At 42.6% G+C, this 20710-nt stretch overlaps 1 protein-coding gene across 8 annotated transcripts; it reads right to left on the reverse strand.

Moving 5' to 3' along the window:
- Positions 1 to 21: 21 nt before the first annotated feature.
- Positions 22 to 20490, reverse strand: PTER (phosphotriesterase related). Of its 8 annotated transcripts, XM_084511447.1 has the most exons (7): positions 20182 to 20264; positions 16473 to 16676; positions 15719 to 15760; positions 9804 to 10290; positions 7267 to 7532; positions 4260 to 4400; positions 22 to 849 (listed from the first exon to the last, which is right to left on the reverse strand). In XM_084511447.1, exons 4-7 carry the CDS (start codon positions 10233 to 10235, stop codon positions 639 to 641), a joined length of 1050 nt encoding a protein of 349 aa, XP_084367573.1. In that variant the 5' UTR covers positions 10236 to 10290; positions 15719 to 15760; positions 16473 to 16676; positions 20182 to 20264; the 3' UTR covers positions 22 to 638. The 8 variants fall into 8 exon arrangements, with proteins under 8 accessions (XP_084367573.1, XP_084367577.1, XP_084367572.1 ...); XM_084511451.1 differs by lacking the exons at positions 16473 to 16676; positions 20182 to 20264 and adding an exon at positions 20338 to 20490 and having other exon boundaries at positions 9804 to 10108; XM_084511446.1 differs by lacking the exons at positions 16473 to 16676; positions 20182 to 20264 and adding an exon at positions 20283 to 20380.
- Positions 20491 to 20710: the final 220 nt, after the last annotated feature.

The raw sequence follows: 20710 nt of genomic DNA on the forward strand, positions 1-20710 counted from the left end.
CCGTAACAATACTACACACAGTTTAAGAGGTCTACAAATGGTTTTATTCAAAAATAATTCTTTCCATGTATTTTTTACACATTCAGTTCAAAGTAAGTAAATGATTAAATGAAAAAGAAATAGTATCTTTTTAGAAATATTTGAAATTTGTTTTGCCTTCTGTTCTACTTGGAAGGTATTTCAAAGTGCCAGACCTTTTATCTAGCATTATTTAAATGATATACGGATAATTAACGGATTATCGATATTACAAGAACTGATTTATTAAAATCAACCTGTGGAATAGGGGGATTTAATTGAAGACTGTAATGTTCTTCAAAGCCCTGCTGATGCATAAAAATATTCCTGGATAATGTACTAGTATTATTAGCTTACCCTCTGGAAACAACTATTTTAATACATTGAGAAAATTTTGCAGGTAGGCTCATATCTAGTAAATCATTCCTGAACTGGCTTTCAGAAGGGAGAAAACAAATAATTCTATTATTCTAATTAAAAAGAGAAGTCCTAATCAGGTTGTTCATAGCATGAATACCTTCCAGTTTCTCTGACAATAAGCATGACTGCTCTTCTGAAACAAATTTGAATTATGCCAAGCTCCCCTATAAAACAGGAATTTATAAGTTTATTCACTATTCTTACTTAAAAGTCAACCACCGCTTTGGATTTTCTAGGAGTATTTTATCAATTTTATCTTGGGAGATGCCTCTAATGAGCATTTTAGGAACTATGTTTTTAAGGATATGCGAATATCCATGACCTCCGTATTTTATCAATCTATTCTTCGTGTGCACATCATGAGCCATCAGAATTCTGTCTTCGTAGCCTTCATTGATCAGCATCCGAACCCTGCAAAGGTAAAAAGTGTACCTGTCACTGGCAGCTCTCACTCTGCAACACCGCAGAACTGATCAGTAGTTAAACTTTTTACATTATTGTAGTCCTCCACTGCATCATAACTGAAAGTAGCTACTTTAAGGTACTCAGAAGACATGTTCCTGATATTTAATTAAACCTAAAACACTTACTTTATTGAATGATAATAATACTACTAATAAAAACATACCAGCAAATATTGCAACGTGGACAAGAAAAATTGTTTCCAGCTGGCATGACTTTGAATTTCCAGTCTCATGGGCCCATGGAGGAGGAATTCAAGGATTTCATTATTGCCAAGCACAGGACACAGTTTTTATATACATGAGTAAGTAATCATTTCCTACTAAAACTCCTTGCTAGCACGATCTACTCATGGGGTTAGCTCTTGCTGCTGTCACAACACTGGCCCCATAACAATTGTGGAGGACCAGACTCTGCCTGTGACAGGTCCTTCATGAAGCCTGGCTCAACAAGGCAAATAATTTCACATCTGTGCTTTATTCCCAATTAGAATAACCAGGTTGTCAGCATCATATTCCACACAGGCAATTATCAACCAAACATGTTTCAAAGATGTTCATTAGAGAAGATAAATAAGACAGGCATTGTACGGTGCTAGCATGTGCCAGCAAATTAGAGGAGTTAATTCAGCAGTCCGACTAAGCAGACTTGGCAAATTGACAAGTCAGCTTGAAAAAATAACGAAACAAAACTCATCCTTCTGGTCATTCCCTTGCAGCAAGCCTCCTACAAGGCGTCCTTCTGTTCTGCATTGCACTCAGGTAACCTTAATCCCTGGCTAAGCTCAGTTTTTAGAATCTATTTGGTAGGTGGCTGAACTTCTCTGTTGCATGACTCCACTGAGTTTCAGTTTTCCACTTGCACTGGCGGTGCTGAGGTGGCACAGACAGATAGAGCAGGCCTGGAAGTGCTCATTCCTCACTAAGCCACCCAATTCCACCAGATGCCAGCACTGTGAAATTCTAATTTTCACCTTCTTGCCTGTGCTTTGATCAGCAAGAAAGCAAACACTGGTTTTATAAGTAACCACACTGCATCTGAAAGCCTTTACTGTCAGTTTTTATTACAACTACTTACGAGGAGATACATCAAATCAATATGGAGAGTAGAAAGAAGGCAAGTGAGATAGAGCTTTGTAAAAAATCAGTGTCTTTCATAAAAACAATATAAACAGTGCTGTATAGCACACAGCACCATGTATGCTGTAGGGTTATAACACCGCTACTATCTTCTCCAGCTTGAAATACGAAGAGGCCACAAGCTAATCTGAGAATAAAAGCAATGACACTTCAGTGACTAAGTTCTTGGCTGATCAAACATCATCTTAGAATGATCTCCTTCCACATTTGGACTCAATTTTGTGGGGTGGGGAGGTATATGGTCCTTTAGATTCCTTATTTATTGCTTCTTCTTGCTTGTTCCTGTAAGTTTAGTTCATACTTCCTGCTGACTCAAAAGAAAACTCTTCTCTAAAAAATTCAGTTTTCTACTTGCACTGGCAGCAGATTACAGCATAAATGCCTCAGTACACACACAGTTAAGCTGTGTTTGAGTAGGTATGGTACGGCTACAGAAGTTTACTTATCTTTTGGACAGGCTAGACCTGAGCAATGTTCTCCATTTAGTTTGGTCAAAATGTGTTTCAGTGACACATTTAAAGATCAGGTTGGTTTCCATCTCTGGGGCGCTGCTAGACCAGAAAAAAAAAATCACAAAGAAAACCAACAATCCAAGGAGACTGCCACTGCCAACATATGCCCAGTGTGGATGCATCAAAAACTCAACAAAATCCATGTAATGGCATTTCTAACTGGAGGGCAGAGAGCCACACCACACAAAGAGAGGACAAGCTCTTACTATTTTCTTCCTATAAGCAGCCTGCTGCACTAAACGCTCAGCTGCCAGAGAATTTTAAGGAGAAATCTCGGTGGCTAAGCAAGTACCACAGACAGAATAAAAGCTGTGCCATGGCTGAACAAACACTTGCTAACCAGGGCATGCCCCATTCTTCTACACATTTTCCTCACAGTGCTTCTGTACACGCTGACCTGCTGTGGCACAGGAGAGCGGAGCAACTTTAGTGATTCTGAAGGTGAAAACTGCAGATTCATCACAGCAGTTTAAAATACTGTGTGCAAGACTGAGAGACCTGTTAGCAAGAGAAACTATTTCTAGTGTGAAAAGCAGCAGCAAACGCCTGGCAGTAAGTAGAGCAGTAGCCACAATACCTTCTTAGGAGAGCAGCCTGAAAGCAGAGAAGAAAAGTTTTGCAGCTAATTTGACAGTGAGGGGCAAAGCAGTGTCTGAAGTGTGAGTGAAAGCTAGAAAGCTCCTTCATTAGTGATCAGGGACCTTAAAATCTTTCTCCTGAAAAAAAAAGGAAAGAATTATTTCTGACTCTGGAAGCAAAACGAGACATAGGGCAGGATGGCATCCCACCCCTCAGATAGCTGCTGCCTGACTACACCTGAATACTGAGGATGAACAGTGAAGGAGCCTCACTCCTCTGGACAAACTGGAAGGAGGGAGAAGCCCACTCCCAGCTGACCATACCTGTCTCAGGCAGTTTCTGCAAGGAATGCATCTGCTTGCAATACTTTGTGTTAGCACAGCACACAGATTTGTTATGCAGCTGAGCTGAGAGAGAAACGGGGAAGAGAGATCTGGCCAGCAGGGCTAATATTGTCACAGTGTGGCTGTGAAGAGCACGGGAGTTGTGAGCCTTCACCAGTGGGAAAGGACAAAAGGAGAGGGGTGGGATAAATGCTAAAATGTATGGAGGAACAGTTGTATGGAAGTGCTGAAAGGTATGGAAGAAATGTATGGAAGGCTGTATTTCAGGATGGAAGCACAGGACCAAATCCACCCAATGAAACTGATCACTTTTGCTCCTGTAAGACACTTGTGAGAAGATGTAATAGGCTCAGAAGACACATAGTAGCAACACTAGTTTCCAACAAAAGCCAAATCCTAACATAAATCCTCTATCTCCAGCCTTTCCTTTTATAACACTTTAATTTTTTATAATACATTAATATATAAATGCAGTAAATGATAAAATTCAACCAAATCAGCATGGAATTAGGACAGAGAATGAAGTTCGAGTAGCTTTTGATCTTTCCCTCAAGTCACACTCTATGACTTTCTGATTCCACATTTTCCTTTGCAGATAGAAGAAATTATACATGCTGCCCTAAAGAAGTGACAGCAGCAGAAAAAAAATTGCCATTATTTTAGTATGAAAAAAGACACTTTTGAACTGCTAGCAGAATCACTTCGTGATGCCCTTTAAGACAAGTACCAATAATATTCATTTGTCAATGGCAATGCTATTGCTCAAACCCCACTGAAGCAGATACCTTGCAATTCTTTCGTTGTCACTCGGCATGTCGATGTCCGGATGGAACTGGTAATGAAGAAACTCCGTACCAAATAGGTCATACTCTAAATAGCACCCAAGTTTAGCAAATTCCAGAAGTTTCTCTGTATCAAAGATAGTCCTGCAGAGCATATATAACACAAAGTCAGCATTGTAATGGGAAGAAAAAAATCTCACGGTGTGAAGGTGATGTATTCTGTGAGCTCCTGTTTGCAGGGAACAAAACCAGTTGAGGATTTTGAGAAACAGAATTCCCATTTGGCACATGCAGCCGAACCTGGTAGACAACAGTGTCCTTCTTACATCCATCTGGGACTTCATGCATTAAACAAATATGAAACAAAAGCAACTCTTCCCCCATGATATATTAATAATAATAATAAACAAAAACATTTACAATCATCTTTAAATGGAAACAGAAAAGTTACTTACTTTTGGTATCACTAAACCTCTCAATAGACAACCTAACAAGGAAGGACATTTAAGGAGGAGGTTAATTCAGAGTGACATTTAAAAAAAAAAAAAAGAAAAAAGGACAATAGATTACTGACATAAAACAGATTTATGTTCTTAACAGCTACCAGAGACAGCTACATCCAGGACTTGTTTCATCCATCAAACACCGTTAATACACAACTTTGTCTTTAGTTTCTATAAGGTACAGTGATGTTTCCAGATTGTCACCAGAACTGCAATATATCTTAGTCTGTGCTCGGATCTGCCCGGAACACCTCAAGGAAATGCTCTTACCAAAATATATAATGGGACTGTGAGAACCCGAGGCATGGGCTCTGCATCAGATGTGGAAAGCAAAGGAACAAAGCTGCTAAAACCCATCCCTCACTTGGAAAAGAATGACAACGGAAATAACAGCTCTCTGGAATATTTTTTTCTATGACACATTTTTACCAAGAGCATAAACTATCCAAATGAAAAACAACAACAAACCCAATCACAGAACCCTCAAATGACACCTGGTAAATTTATCTTTTAAATTTATCACAACACTTTTTTTTTCATCTAGGGAAAAAGCAGGTTCCCACCAAGGCAGCGCAGGTAACCAAAAGTAGCCAGGAGTACTCATTCCTATGCAGGTGGTCCTACATGTTTTTAAAAACAAAAGAACAAAAACCCCACGAACAGTGTATCTCAAAACCACAGCCAGAAAAATTTCTTTTGAGAACTGTTTTTGGTGTTTTTTGGAAGCTCTGTCCCAACAAGGGGCAGGAGAGCTTAATCCCATCAGCCACGGGTTCCTCTTGTAAGCCCTGCTGATGTAGCAAGAGCAGCAGCTGGCAGCTCGGTGCTGGAATGAGGTGTTTGGGCAAGTCACCACAGGGACACCCACCAAACCCTCTTCAGACCAGCATTCCTAGCAGTTGCAGTGATTTTTCTAACAAAAGCTGCTGAATTCAACATATGTTGATCTCTAAGATGCCTCTGTAACCTTTTTCCCTATTAAATGATGAGGTTTGGTAGCCAAGGTTTAGCAGCTGCTCCTCCCTAGCCTGCCTGGGCACTGTGCTTTCACGATGGACACTTGCAACCTTTTGCTCTGAGATGTTACACTGCAAAACGAGGCAGCCAGCATTTTAGCTTTTGCATCCGACTGTAAATCCACCTGAAAACTGCCCTTCTGTCTGTGTCGAAAGCAGGCATGAAATATGGAGCTATGCACAAATTGGTCTCACATTTAAGGGCCTGGGATGCTCCCACGTGGATTCTTCTCACTGAAAGAGACTTAAAATGTTAAACGCACATTGCAAAGCCAAACTTCACAGCAGTTCAGAGCCTATGTTACAGCAAGTGCCAACCTGAATGTGTAAAAATAATGATAGAAGCAGAATAAGGAAAAGCCATGCATACCAGCGGCTGTTAGTGAAACTGCACCTCTGCCTTGACTGTTTTCCCACTTATGCTGTTTATCTTTTCCATCAATAAATCACTGAATTCAATGATTTACAACAGTGCATAAAAGCAAGAAAAAATCAGAACTGATGTTTATGTTGTAGCAAAAATGGCTACATAAGTACTGACACTGCAGTTTGCTCAGTCGTCTTTCGCAGAAAGATTTAAGCCGTCTGTTTGTCTTAATAATTGAGAAAAAATACAGCTAGACATACAATGGCATGCAGGTAAATAAGGAAAGCCCATATCATTCCTATACAATCAAATATAAATAAAATTTCATGGCACTGAATTTTATGCTCCTAAAATCGCCACACAACATTGAGCTCTGTATGAATACCAAAAAAAACCAACCTGACACTTGATTTATAAGAGCCTATAATCATTAGAAATTTAGAGCACAGTGCTTTTGGCTGTGTTACACTCACATCGACGACAAACAATCCGATTGCTGGGAGTCATATGACCACAAACAGTCTCCATTATTCAGCAACTGTCCAAACCAATCAATGCTTGGACATTTTCCAAGTCATCATGAGCCACGCAAGGTCAGAAGAGAGAAAAGTACCCCAATTCCTTTACATGTCTGCTGTAGGGCTTCTGGTGTTTGCTCTCAAGGAAACTAAAAGTTAGCTCTGGGGTCTAAGATGAGAATTACCCAAAATCCAACTGTTTTCTTTTTACGTAGTATTTCTTCTGTCTGGCAGCAGAACTGAAAAGATCCAGAATTCAGCCAAATCAATGAGTATGTTAGCATCTGCAAGACTTTGGTCAGGCCCTTAAGAGTAGCCCTGTTTTCAAAAGTGCTGAAGCCCGACAACTTCCCACCCAGCCTGGCAGGAGCTTCTCAGTGTCCAGTGCTTGTTAAATGCAGCGATTTGCACAGGGATGTCAATTAATGGAATCCTCTTTTTTCTTTTTTTTTTTCCTAGTATGGTTACAGTTATTCCTAATCTTGCATCCCAACCTTCAAAAGGAGTGTTTCAAACCCCCGGATCATTTTATCAGCGTGAACCTACGAGCCGATCCAGTTTGAAGTGCTGGAAGCTGATTAAGCTCCAAACAAGCAGTTTCCTTACCTGTCGAGGTGAGACATGACGGTTTTGGAAGCGTCAGCCCCAGCTTCCTGCAGAATGCGGATGATCTGGAAGGGCGCATCGCTGTTCCTGCCGGGGTGGATGATCACCGGGCACCCCAGCTGCGCCTGGGCGCGCGCAGTTGCCTGGAGCACCCTGCGTTCGCTCTGGGTCAGGGGCCAGGAGCAGCCGATTTCCCCCACCACGCCACACTTGATGTTAGTCCCATCCGCTCCGTCGAGGATCTCACCAACAATGATGTCTGTAAGCTAAAGAACGGGAAAATGAGATATCTGGTTAGTAATATTGTCTGTGTTACACAGCATCACGTTTGGCTGATGGACACTGCGCTGGTCCTAAGGTCCTTTTGAACCTACTTAATTAACAGTTGGGTGTGTGAAAACACTGCAGTTAAAATCTGGTTTCTGCCAACTAACGTCAACCTAGCCATTAACTAAGACCAAAATAAACACAGAGGCAAATCAATTTAACAGTATGCACTCACACAGCTGCCTGGGTTTGCAAGGAAAGATTGTCTACATATAATCCGGATACTGCTTTAAACTGAGACTAATTTTTCTTAAAAGTCCAGGATAAAATCTTGTGCTTCACAAGCCTATATTGGATCCAGAAACAATTCAAGGTAGTTTCTTGCTAAACAAGGGCTCAGAGATTAAGGAATCCTTGTCACTGAAATGGGGAAGGAACAAAGTCCTGCAAAGATTCTGGGCCACAGATCCTGAAAAGACAAGTTTAAGGCAAATCCTGCTCTTGCGAATGCCAATGTAAAACTACTGTAACTCTGCTGACTTTGGAACTACAAGAACAAAGCTCAGCTGACAAACTTACAGGGTCAAAATTACCTTGCTTTTAAAATATTCATAGGCAAAAAAGACATCAAAATCTCCAAATAAAATCAGCTTGTTATAAAATCTTTCACTTTTCTTTTTCAGAATAGGCTTGTGTCTTCAAGAACACACTCAGAAATGAAAGCACAAAATGGCACTGATGGTGATGTTCTAACTATTTGTCCCTGAATGTTAAAGAAATCATGATTTAAAGGAAGAATAAAGTGAACAAAGGAAGAAGGTTTTCAAGCAAACACAGGAAATCAAAAAAGCTCACACCAGTTTTCAAATACATTTCTAACTTACCTTTACTCTGCATCTCATCTCCTCAACAGGTCGATACAAGACATTTTACGGCAGGTCTCTGCCCATCACTTTATCCCATGATCACACACCTCCTGCCTTGTGTATAACCAATCTACCACCCACTTCCAGGGACAACCAGACACAGAGTTTGCTTCTCTCCTGAGAACAACCTGAAGAACATTGCTCCTGCAGCAACACCCATGTGTCACCAAACTGCTCTGCAACCTCACTTGTGTTAAAAAACACAGATCACTAATGCCGAAATACTTCTCTCGTTCAGTTGAAGTGAGCACCAAAATATTCAAATTATCTTTGCTTAATCAGGAAAAGTATCATTATGACAAATTCACTGGCAAATGAAGAACCACCAGTTATCATGGTGCAGTCCCTGCACAACCCTCGTTAAGCAACTGATTGTTGTTTTGCCTGCATTAAGTATTGATTAACTGTTGACTACAGGACACCTGTGGGTCTTCAGCAGCCCATCAGATCCAGGAGGGAAACTTTTGCCCAATGAAATCTTTTGTATCGAATTCCAAGTGATGCAAAAATATTTAGGAAAAGTTGGACCATACAGCTTGAGCCAATTTGGTCCTCGGAGTTGACAGAGCTATGTCACATTGCATCTGCTGAAGCTTTCAGCATTTATTATTAAAATGAACTTGACTCATTTGTAAACTGTGATAGAATTAAAAAAATAATAATTCAGCTCCATACATTCTCATTCACAGCCTCCTGCCTTGGAGGGTTCCGCTTCCTTCTTCTCCCCATCATCACATTTTCTTAATAAAAGACGAATGAATATTTATTATTACAGAAGTATCTGGGGACTTCTGTCATTATTAACACATTGTCGTGGGCACTGCACAAACAACTGGATGCCCTGAAAAAAATAGGGAAATGGCGGAAAGAGAGGTAACAGGCAGCTTGAGCAGAGCGATGATTTACAACCATCCTATAAATACTGCAGTTATTTATGCTTCTTAAAAGAATTCTGGGTGATCTAATTGGGAAGTAATTAGCCAGGGAAATATACAAATGAGGAATAAGGAATAATGTTTCTTCCTTAAAAAATTGTAAAATGCACAGGGTAGATGGTGTTGTACCGAAATCCCACATATGAAATATTTTATTTTCCTTTACTGTTGCAATCTAACTAATCCCTGAGAGAAAAGAGAGTTCAAGAACTGGAAATGCTGACAGATACTCCCAGTACACACAAGTAGGGCTGGTCCAGCTACAACACACCAGCAGTAACACTGCTCTTAAATTCTGCAAATTAGGAGCTTTTAGATTTCATCTTTCTTACTTGAACTTCTCTCCAATTTTGACTCATCCAGAGATAATCCATAGGAGAGAGGCTCCTAGGAGATAGTTAAGACTTACCTGCTCCACTGTCATAGCCTGTGTTTGAGAAGAGTGAGTGGAACCCACATAAAACCCAGCCCCAGCAATAATATGGACTCCAGTTTCTTCAGCGAGTTTCTTCAAAGTATTCATATCCCGACCGATTCCTGTGGTCGTGTTCTCCACGATAGTCCCACCGCCTGCTGCTTTAAAATTCAGCAGCTCCTCCTTCACAGCATCCCTTTCCTGACACAAAAGAAGGTTTTCTTTGTGGCTGTAGGGGTTCTGCTTAATCCAAAACAAGTTCTTCATCTCAATGGGCCCATCAGACAAAGGCTCTTGGCCTGGGGAAGGTGGACAAAAACAGCTGCTGTAGTTCATTGACAGGTGCTCATGAGTCAACGTGTAGCCAAGCTGCTCCGGCTCCACGAGGCCCAGGACAGCCTGTGCCTTTCCTCTCAGGGAAGGCATCTTCAACAACTTCAAGAGGAAAAAAAAAAAAAAACACAACAGATTCTGCAGAAGTCTAGGAAGGAAGAAGAAAGGACATTTCAGAAAAAGCCAACATTTCTTGGAGAATGTCTGAATTCTCCACTCTCACACGCACATACCTACATGCTGTGTGTTTGTTAGAATGTTTTCAAGTGCTAAATCCAAGTACAGTAGGCATTACGAAAACCAAAGCATTTATTTTACCCAATTACACTTTCATCAGTACTCTAGTAACGTAAAAATACCACATTCAGTAAAAGGAAATTGTCATCATTTATTGTGTCGTAGTCAATACCCCATTAAGATAAATGTTTCCTATTTAATAACCACCACTGTATGTTTATTTAGGATTCTTCGCTCTTCAGCAGCTGTCAATTTTTGTCAGCTTGAGCCACCAGATGAACACACTTGGCACCAAGAGTGAATGTTCCTTACTGGTACGTTCATTTGATCAGTGTCCTCCACGACTTGCTATCCCCTTCCCATGCCGAGGAACCCACCTGGCTCTGGGCACCTCCCCTGCCCCTCCACTCGAGGAGCGCAGGGATGGGGTGACATCTTCTCAGGCATTTAGCAGGGGCTCGAGTCCTCCTGCCAGTTTTGCTGGCAAAGCCTGGCCTAGCCCCAGGGCAACTCCTCCAAAGCTGACAGCAGTCCCTGAAAACACAACCTGGCCCCCATCCAGCTGGGCAGAAATTCCCATCTGGTTCCAAAGTGCTTTTTTCTGTCAGCTTCGTTGGCCAAATGTTTTACCAGTTTAGAACAGACCTTAGCCTAACGTCTCATTTCCATGGCTCAGCCCCTAAGACGATTTTTCCCTCGTCTTTAATATAAATGAAACCAGGTTATTCTTCAAAACTTCAAATGAGTGGTGACGAAGACATACCTTGGGGCTGCTGTCTACAATTGGTTCATGTCATAGGCATCTGCTCTGTGAAAGTTTAGCCCGGATCTCTACAGGTTAGAATTAGCTGCAGCTGTCTCCATTGGGATTTGGGGGGATTTTTTTTTTCTTTTGAGGGTGGGGATGATCTTTATAGTTTATGTGCCGTATTAACATTAAACATAGCTGACTACTCAGCTCATGTTAGATCTTCCTGATGCTGGTTGCGAAGGCTTGAGGATATGTAGTTATAATCCCTAGTCAACCAAAATCATCAGTTATGAAACAAAATACATGTTTAATCATGTCCAGGGGACAGGACTAACTAGAGCATGCATTATTGATTAAAGAGAGAGGTCTTTCCCATTTCTGTCTCCCTTTTAGTGAATAATATCATAAACATGGGTTTGTTACTGGTAAAGCCCTCAGAGGACGTCTTCCTTTTAACTGTTAATGTTAATCTACCAGGATGACAGAAAAACTGAAATCTGAAGGGCACTGAACTCTACATATCAAAGGGCACAAGGATGTCTGGATCTCTTTGGGGATACTTTCTTTTCACGAGTAAGACTCACTGCCAGAGTACCGCTGTAATAGTGACCCAGCTCCTGCAAAAGGCAGATACCCCCTGTCTAGTGATGTTTGAGTGCTGGCAGTTAATTTAACATGAAAAGTCAGCCATCCATAAGAAAAAGAAAGGACTGATTGACTGTGTGTGCTTGTCTTGTGTATAAGCAGACGTGTATAATAATCCCACGTAGGAAGAACTGTTCTTTTATGAATCGCGTTTGTAGACTAGCGTCTTGACTTGTTTGAGAAGGCAGAAGTATAATAACTCTCACGGAACAGACTGCTGGCTGATTAATATCATGTTGTGTTGTGGCTTTTGCCAAACAAATTAAGAAGTCCATGATTTCAGAAAATATTATTCGTGAGAAAATAATGAAAAGCAAAATACCTGTCTTAGTCAGAAACTGCTGCTAACTGCAATTCAGTTCAGTTGTCCAACTGAGCCATTAATTGCACTCCTGAATAAAGCTAGTGTTGTGTAGAGCAACGCCCCAGTCTGGAAAAAGCTCAACGAGCCAGGTCATTGTCATACACGCAGCAAAGTGACTGCAATAATATATTCTTTAATTTTTATTTTTCTTCCATCAAGTATCTGCTCTGGTATTCAGTTAAGTCCCTATAGCATAAAAAGTGATATCCACTCTCTACTGGAGAAGCATATTTTTCTCCACATTTATTGACAATTTTCAAATCCATTTATTAAGTTAGGAAAACAGACCTATATAAATAAGTTTGTATATACTCAAGTATTGAAGCTCTTTTAATAAAACTAGACACAAAGTGATTATAATTATGGCCCGTTTCCTTAAAAAGTTTCCACTTTATTTTTTTTGGTTATTTGACAGTGCAGTGGCTTAAAACAGCCATTCTAATTGATTCAGATTTTTTGCTCACTTTCAGATTCCTCCTTTGAATGTAAAAAGGACAATAATTAAAAGTTTATTTTCAACATTTGTTCGACTAATTCCTTTCTGACATAGCTAAATTAGACTACCATCAATTAATCTGGCCCATACACTGTGAAAACCTATGGTGGTGTGAGATCTTCTTACAGCCTGAGGCTGCTGTCCTCTGATTTATAACAGCAGGAAACATCTAAAATTACCTGTTCCAGTGCCAGGTTCCTCTTGCAGCAGACATGAATCTGTTGATTTTTAGGCTCTGTACTTCAGATTATAGCATACGTACAGAGCTAACAAAACCAGTACCTACTATTGAACCTTTTGATTGAGCACAAGTGCTTTTATGACTGTAAGAAGCATCACAGAAATGGAAACTGACATAAACAGCATTTAAAGCAGGCCTAATTTTATCTTCCTGAAAAATATGATTAACGTTAATGTCAGTGCCTGCTTACTAACAGTTTTAGAAAACCAACACTTTTAATAAAAAAAAGAAAGAAAAATAGACAGCCAACAATTCGTGACTAGAATTATTTTTAAAAACACAGTCCTGATATCTTCTCTACCATCATTTACATAGACAGCATGCCATGAATATGCTATAATGATACATTATTCTTGATAAGATTCACCTGATGGAACCATAATTTAATTAGTGTCTTTAAAATAGATTTATGTGCAAACAGCTTTCAAATTGAATAATGACTGCTGCTTAATTTAAACACGTATACGTTAATGTTCGTGCGGTTTTCTAATGACTTGTATGCCACGTTCTACACAGAATTTTCTTTTTTGAGCAAGTTTCTTCTTTTGTACACTGGGGATTGAATTCATACCCTCTCACTTAGCCATCTAAAATGGTACACGTCCTTACAAAATAACTGTCTAGACTATTTTCATACCGGAGATGGGAAGACATATCTACAGGCAATTCATCCAGCCTATTTTGAATGCTTGTGACAGGACAGGACAAGTTACTTTCTCTAACATCTGCCTCCTTCCATGGACTAAGGAAGGAGCCAAGAAACAATCTTGGACAAGCCAGTAGATCTTAAATGGCCCCGTGTGAGATATGTGAATTAAACTTCCTGAATCCTCACCCAGTTCAAGGGAAGGGGCAGGGAGAGAATGTGAGAGGAAAAAGGGGAAAGGAATTCATATTTCTATGACAAAAAATAAACAGGTAGGCTTTTATCTGGCAATAAGATGTATTTTGGTTTTGGAAATCACTAATTTATACTGTGTTAGTGCTAAGGCACTCCCACTCAGATCAAGGTTTCCCTGTTTAGGTGCTGCATAAAGAGAAATAAATAGTATTTCCTGAAAATATACTCAGATAACAAGAAAATAATCTTGAATAAACAATCTTTTTTTTTTTTTTTTTTTTTTTTGTCCACAACAGCTTTGAAATAATGACCTAACATTTCCTCAATAAACTCTGGACTAATCTTTACAACTCATTGCACGGTGAAATACAACTCTCACCATCACCCTCCTGTTAAATACCGGCAAAGTACATATTTTTCCTAGAGGTATTATTAAGAGGAAAGAAACTTGCTACTAAAAAGGTCACGGTACTGCGTTCCTTACTCTGGTAAAAACTCCACTAAATTCAATGGGTGTTTTGCCTGAATATTGATGGCAAGACGCGTGTTTCTGCTTTTCCCATCTGAAACTCACACTTCAGTCATCGTGTCATTTTAATGGTCTTGTAATGGGACGTCTCTCTAGGTTTGGATTAGTTGCTTCCTACAGTAATTTCATATTGCTGGAACATTATAATCTCATAAACGCGGCTTCCACACGCTAACGCTGCGTTTGTTTTGATTCGGTAAGCACATCTGAATGGTATTAGCACAGATTCTCTCGACTTGCATGAGAATAATTGTATTGTTACGTTACAATGCCAGATTACAGGGACACTAAGTGGAGATTGTTGTGACAAAAACTACAAAAAAGCAAAATGAATGGGTATTTATTGTGTTCAGAAACAAATTACACACAGCTGACATTTAGAAACACGGGTTGCCCTGGCTGCATGAAGAATATTATAAGAGGGTTTTTCCCTGTATAGCCATGCAGCTTGAGGAAAGGTGACACAGCAGAGGTTCAATGTGTATTCACAGCTGGAGGAAATGCTTCGAGCATTCAATTCTACTGTGAGTGACCTCAGCAAAGCACGGAGAAGCCCCGTATCAGTACAGGACACATCTATGGCCCATTAGCTAGTCTATCCTGCGTTATCTCAGCATCCCCCGTATTTGAACATTTTGCAATGAGGGAAAATGTTAGCAAGACAATGCAAGAGGAGAGGCAGAGGATACGAGAACACGTGCAGGCTGTTTCAGGATGAAGTTAAAAACAGAACTTCCCTCTCCCTTCTCACGTGCTTCTGCCAGCTCTGCAGAGCTTTGTGGGGTGAAAGGAACTCAGTTCTGCAGGCACACTTCTCCCCTATACCCATCAGACAATCAAGTTTTCTAACTTCTCTGGCAGACAGGCTCCACATCAACTTTACCTTCAAAAATACATGTAGAAGCTTTAATTACAGGACAAGCATGCCTGAAAACCAGCCTTCTCATCCACTGCTTGCAATAAGCACATTTTTGCTCATGCACAGTGTCAGCAAGTGCAGCTACAGTGCTGGGAGTGGAGCTGTCTGTGAGCTGTGGGGTTGTGGTGGCCAGCAGTGACGCTGCCTCTGCTTCAACAGGACCTCTACAGGCTCACCCTCAGCTTGCCCAGACACTCCTCTGGTGCCAAAGGTGTCCAACAGCCTCCTAAACAGGCATTCTCACTACACAGTTGTCTCTGAGTTATGTGAGATGCCAGAGAATGTCTCCTTTGGGTTATTTTGCCCCAAAAACAGAATTTGGAAATGAGGTAAAAGGACAATGAAAACTCTTGTCTCTTCTGCAGAAATGACAGAGGGGCTTCTCTGAAGATTGAGTGGATTATTTCCATTAAAGTCCTAAATATCCTTCCCCAGCTCAATGATCAGAAGTGACATCGAACTTTTTCCTCTCCCAAACTGGACCTACGAGACTAACATGATTTGCTGAACTTCGTGCTAACTCAGCAAATAGAGCCAAGGCAAATAACCTTACCTAATCACAGGCAGTGTTTTCTTTCTTCACCAGCTTCACACTCTGTAAATTAAACAAAAAACAAGTATGATAAGTATCATGGCAGTTTTTCACAGTATAAACAAGCATTGTGAAAGTTTTTCACAGGTGTTTGTTTAGCGCAAAAGTATAGTAAAGGGAAAAGGATGTACAGTGCTGGCCTTCCTCCTAGTTATCAGGGTGGCATCCTAGTATTTCCTTGCACATAGCACTAAGGCAAGGCTTTGTGTCCTAAGGACCTGTGCCACATGGGGGATTTTCCACGCATTGACGAAAGCCCTCAGAGAGGAGGGGGACACTTACAGCACCTCTCTCCTACAAACACTCTCATCTAACCCTGTAAGAGAGTATGTTGTAGATCTTCCCTTACACGGTACCTGCACAGTACTCATCTTTGCGTGGCTGTATTTTCAAGGAAAAAGTAAGAACCTCACCATTTCAGATATCTGTCATCTCTCGACTGCTTAGAAATTGGCCAACAGATCCCAAACCTAGAGATTTCTTGGGGGAATATACAAAAAGTGAGAAGCAAAGCTTTTAAATGCTCATCTGAACGGGTAAGCGAAAACTCTCTGTGGCTCTCATAGCAGACCTCTGGGACCAAAGGAAGCTCCCGTGACCTGCACAGGGCCATGTGTGCACTACTGTCTTAGTATTTAATACTCTGAGTGCTTTTTCCTCAAATTGGTTAAAGTTCAGCTGCTGTTAATGCAGCAGAGTCAGACTTTTGTTTTACCTTATTTCTGTGCAGATAAGGGTCGCAAAATTAAGGCTCCTCCGAGCAAAGTCACATTGAAGTTTGTTCTCCTCAGAGATACGAGACCAACATCCCCATAAATGTTTTTTCATCAGCAGCTCCTTTACAAGAACTTCAGGGGATTTTACATTTTGGGCAGCTTCCAAAGCAACTCCTGAGAAAAGGTCATAGAAGAACTCTCCCCTGGGGTGCAACATTACATTAATTACATTTTACATGCACACACAGTGTTTTTAGGCCAAAAATCAGGCCTGAGGAAACTTTATACTGTATAATAGTCCATGCAAGGATGGATGAGTCCTGCATGCTGCTACGTGCACGTGTGTTTCTTTACCCTAGATGAATCGTATGTACCCCTTGTGGGTGCTGGGCTACAAGCACACACTCTTTCTTGCAATGAAAATACCACACAGGACAGCAGCCTGTGCTTTTTAGGAATATGTCTTCATTCTTCATTCCCTCTAAATTTCAAATTTGAAACTTAAGCATATACCTAGCTAGCTTTACCATTATTCTCATTGACTTGATTGGTTTCACCAAAAGGCATAGCAAATCACTCCCTAGATCTTTACACGCAGAAATAAAGAGGAAAGGGATGGAGATCTGAGACACCAAAGACTCAACAACATCCTTCTCACCACACAAATCTAGGCAATGGAAGGGTGATGTTCACTACTGCCTCTTGGTCAAGACTAGACCAAGAACTGGAGCCATTCCTAACTAGGACATTCAGATGAATGAAACCCAAGGCCAGCTCCATCCACTGTGGGCTGTGAAGAAACACAGAGAGGAAAATAGCATGGAGAAAGGTTTAGTGCCTCATTCAAAATGGCAGACTGCAGCAACTGGTACAAGCAGGGATTCCAGAACACTTTCTTTTACTGTGGTGGATGGGTCGAGGGTGACCGAGCACTGGCTCAGGTTGCCCAGAGAGGCTGTGGAGTCTCCTTGCCTGGAGATCCTCAAAACCCACCTGGACACAGCCCTGGGCAACGTGTTCTGAGTGTCCCTGCTTGAGCAGAGGGATTGGAGCAGATGATCTCCAGAGGCCCCTTCCAACCCCTACCATTCTGTGGTTCTATGGGCTTACACGCATGGAACCAAATTCATTTTCCTGCTGCTGCAAACAACTGGGTCCCCAGACTTACCACCAATCTGAAGACCCACCGAAAATAAAATCCCCGGAGAACAGTTCCCCTTGTGACTGCTCTGCTGCAGTTGTTAGGAGACAGAAGCCACACAGCTTTCCACAGCAGCCCTCACAAGAAAACGTGAGCCGACTGAAAGCTTGAAGCTGGTGGGTGTAACTCCACAGAACATCTTTCAACTCCGAGACTGTCTTTACAGAGCCTGCACGCTTTGTCAGTGGTCAAAGCCACTGACCTCTTGATTGTACAACTGCTGGTGCAAAGTTCTCTGCCCTGGCTGGGTACAATAGCAGAACAGCAGGCAAAGCCAACACACAGACCCTGACACGACTGTCAGATCCCCTGCGTGGCCTTTTGCTTTCTCACCAGGTACTGCTGAATCTTCAGTCTTAACAGGAACTGGACGCAGAAGCCAGCAACTGCTCTGGCTTTTTGTGTTACAGAGTGACTAAGTATTTTTGCCAGAAGATACAAACTCAGTATCTTTATCCTGGAAACTAATAATTAGCCAGGTTGTAAAAAATCTTTGCTTCCAGACTAAAGTGAATAACAAAGACCCAAGTCCTGCAATGAAGTTTACAGCCCTCAAGAGTTCTAGCAGTAAGGCTAGTGGAACATTTCCAGACCCATCTGAGAATGGCAGATGGTATGCAAACAGCAGTGGTGAAGGAGTTAACTTGCTTTCATTCGGTTCTGGGTAGGTTTTTTAATTTGTGACCATAAAGCAACAAGATGTCAAAGCAGAATCCTACAAGAAAACCTCCTTGATTAGCTGAGATAAAGGTGAAATTTCTTTTTATAACCAGGGGGGTAGGATACTCCCTTTCCCTCCACAACACAGCTGATCATGCAATGACTTGGATATTCCCCAGAAAAACAGAAGACCTATGTTCAAAACTCTGCTCTAAACCAGAAACCAGGGACTTGAACCTTAGGTTCCACATCCTAGAAGGATTTCCAATCCTCCCACACAGGTGGCATGTCGGATGCAAGCAAAAGATTGCCTTTCTCTGCTCCAACTAAACCTTAAGAAACCTTGGTTTCAGCTTACTGAAAAATGAATGTTGCTCAGTGTTTTAATTTTTGAGATGGAAAAAATATTTGAGATCTACATAAAGCGAAATAAGAAATAAAATACACAGAATGATGAGAGAAATGACTCTTTAATAAACACTCTCCGTTGCCATATGGTTCACTATGTACTGGTGGTGATATGTGAGGAGCAAGCTGATGGCTTCCTAACCACAGGCAGTGACACTTGCTCCTGCTCCACCACGCATTAATTTAATAAGTTAACACTGGTCACCTATACGAAATGTAATTAAGCATCTGAATGCCATTGTTGCCACCTTTGATTATGGCTACAGAAATGAATGTGATGATGGTGACACAAGGGTAAATATTACGTCTGTTAAATTCCAAAACACGAGAGGCATTCGTAATAACAAATGACACGCACATAGTCCTTCATATGACAATCCCACAGTACCTGACAAAATGATACAAAACCACCTATTACAAGCACCGCTTCGCCCATCACCGAAACACAGCCCCCAGCAGAAAGGAGGCAGCAACCTTTAAACACTACAGAACATATTATGGCAGACAACGCCGAATAACGCATCCACTATAAACCACGGGAGAGTTCTAGACAGGCAAAACGCAATTTTCCAAGAGAAAGTGATCTCTGGCTAAAAAAATTGTTTCATCCAAGAGCTATCACAAGCCACCAGCACAGAGAAAGCAACATCCTCCGCAACAAACGGGCCTAAAACCAAAGAGCTGTGCCTGCAAGTTTCCTGGAGATCAGGCGTATTGATAGTTTTGGGTCAGAAAGTGTTCATCCGAGTTCCCTGCCCATATGACCAACATGCTTCAGCTCAGGTCCAAGCTCACGCAGCCCAGGACGGGCTGTGCCCAAGGCACCACTGGGTGCTTTTCCCTCGCTCCATGAGCCCTCATCCCTGCTGCAATGTGAGGAGAAAGCAGCCCTTGAGCCACAGCAGAGCTTCCTAAAGGGCAGGGTATCGCAGGGAGAAAAGATGTGGTGTCTGGGTCCCAAAGCTGGTCCTGGAGCTTTGCTTTTCAGCCTTGCTAAGCAACTGTGTAAGCACCTCGCAGGGGTCTGCGGGCGCTTCCAGATGGAGAAGCCGCCGAAGGCAGGCTTGGAAGGTCCAAAATTTGGACCGAGGCACTTGTTCCCTCACGGATCCACCCTGAGGGACAGATCTCCAGCTCACAACTTGGGGCGGACCAACGCGAAATACCAGCGCTAATAATAGCAGCGCAGCCCCACCGCGCTGCGGGGCCAGCCCCAGCGGGCTACTCCTGGCCAAAAACCTCCCAGCGCCTGCCCAGCAGGGAGGGGACGCTCCCCGACCCCAAACAACCCCAAACAACCCACCCCAAAACAACCCCAAACCCCAGCCCTCTCCCGCTTCCCGCTTCTCTCCGCCTCACGCAGGCGCCCTCCTCTTCCTCCTCCCCTTCTTTCTCCTCCTCCTCTTCCTCCTCAGCGCCCCGACCCGGCCGCCCCTCACCCCCGGAGCCGCCCTCGTCCCATAGCTCCGGCCGAGGGTCCCGTTAGGGGCAGCCACCGGGGGCCGCCGCCATGCCGCGGGGCCCGGCCGCGCTCGCTCACCCCGCAGCCGGCACCGCCACGGCCGCGGCCCGGCCCCGCTCGGGGCGGGACTAACCCGGAGCCGGGCTTGGAGGAGGTGGCTGGGAGGGCGGCGGGGACTTTGGAGCCATGGCAGCCCCCGGGCTCCTTCTTCTCCGTTCCCCGTTGTCCCCCGTGCCCCACCGGCCGCAGCTGGTGCTCCCCAGCGGGCCGTGGAGCGGTGCGGTGGCTCCAAGTGGCAGACGCTGCCCGTCCCCGTTTGCATAGCGGGGAGGGTGCTTGCCCCGAGCCCTGTTTTTGGGGGGTGGGGAGGGGGTGTGGGGCTGTGCTGTTACGTTTTATAATTTGCCCTTGCAGTGCAAAGAACGGGGAGGTTGAAGAGGTGCTTCTGAGGGCTCACAAGCAGGAGGGTGAGGGCAGTGATGCTGGGTAAAAACAGATGCAAAGTA

Source organism: Aythya ferina, assembly GCF_964211825.1.
Source record: "Aythya ferina genome assembly, chromosome: 2".
Taxonomy (NCBI): Eukaryota; Metazoa; Chordata; class Aves; order Anseriformes; family Anatidae; genus Aythya; species Aythya ferina.

Bases quoted from the DNA above. Each gene is read 5' to 3' on its own strand.
- PTER (XM_084511446.1), bottom strand. From the start codon at position 10,235: ATGCCTTCCCTGAGAGGAAAGGCACAGGCTGTCCTGGGCCTCGTGGAG. The intron at 4,401-7,266 runs GTAAGGAAACTG...TATGCTCTGCAG, and splicing joins GTCATGTCTCACCTCGACAG to GACTATCTTTGATACAGAGA. The intron at 850-4,259 runs GTATCTGCTTCA...TTACCTTTGCAG, and splicing joins GACAACGAAAGAATTGCAAG to GGTTCGGATGCTGATCAATG.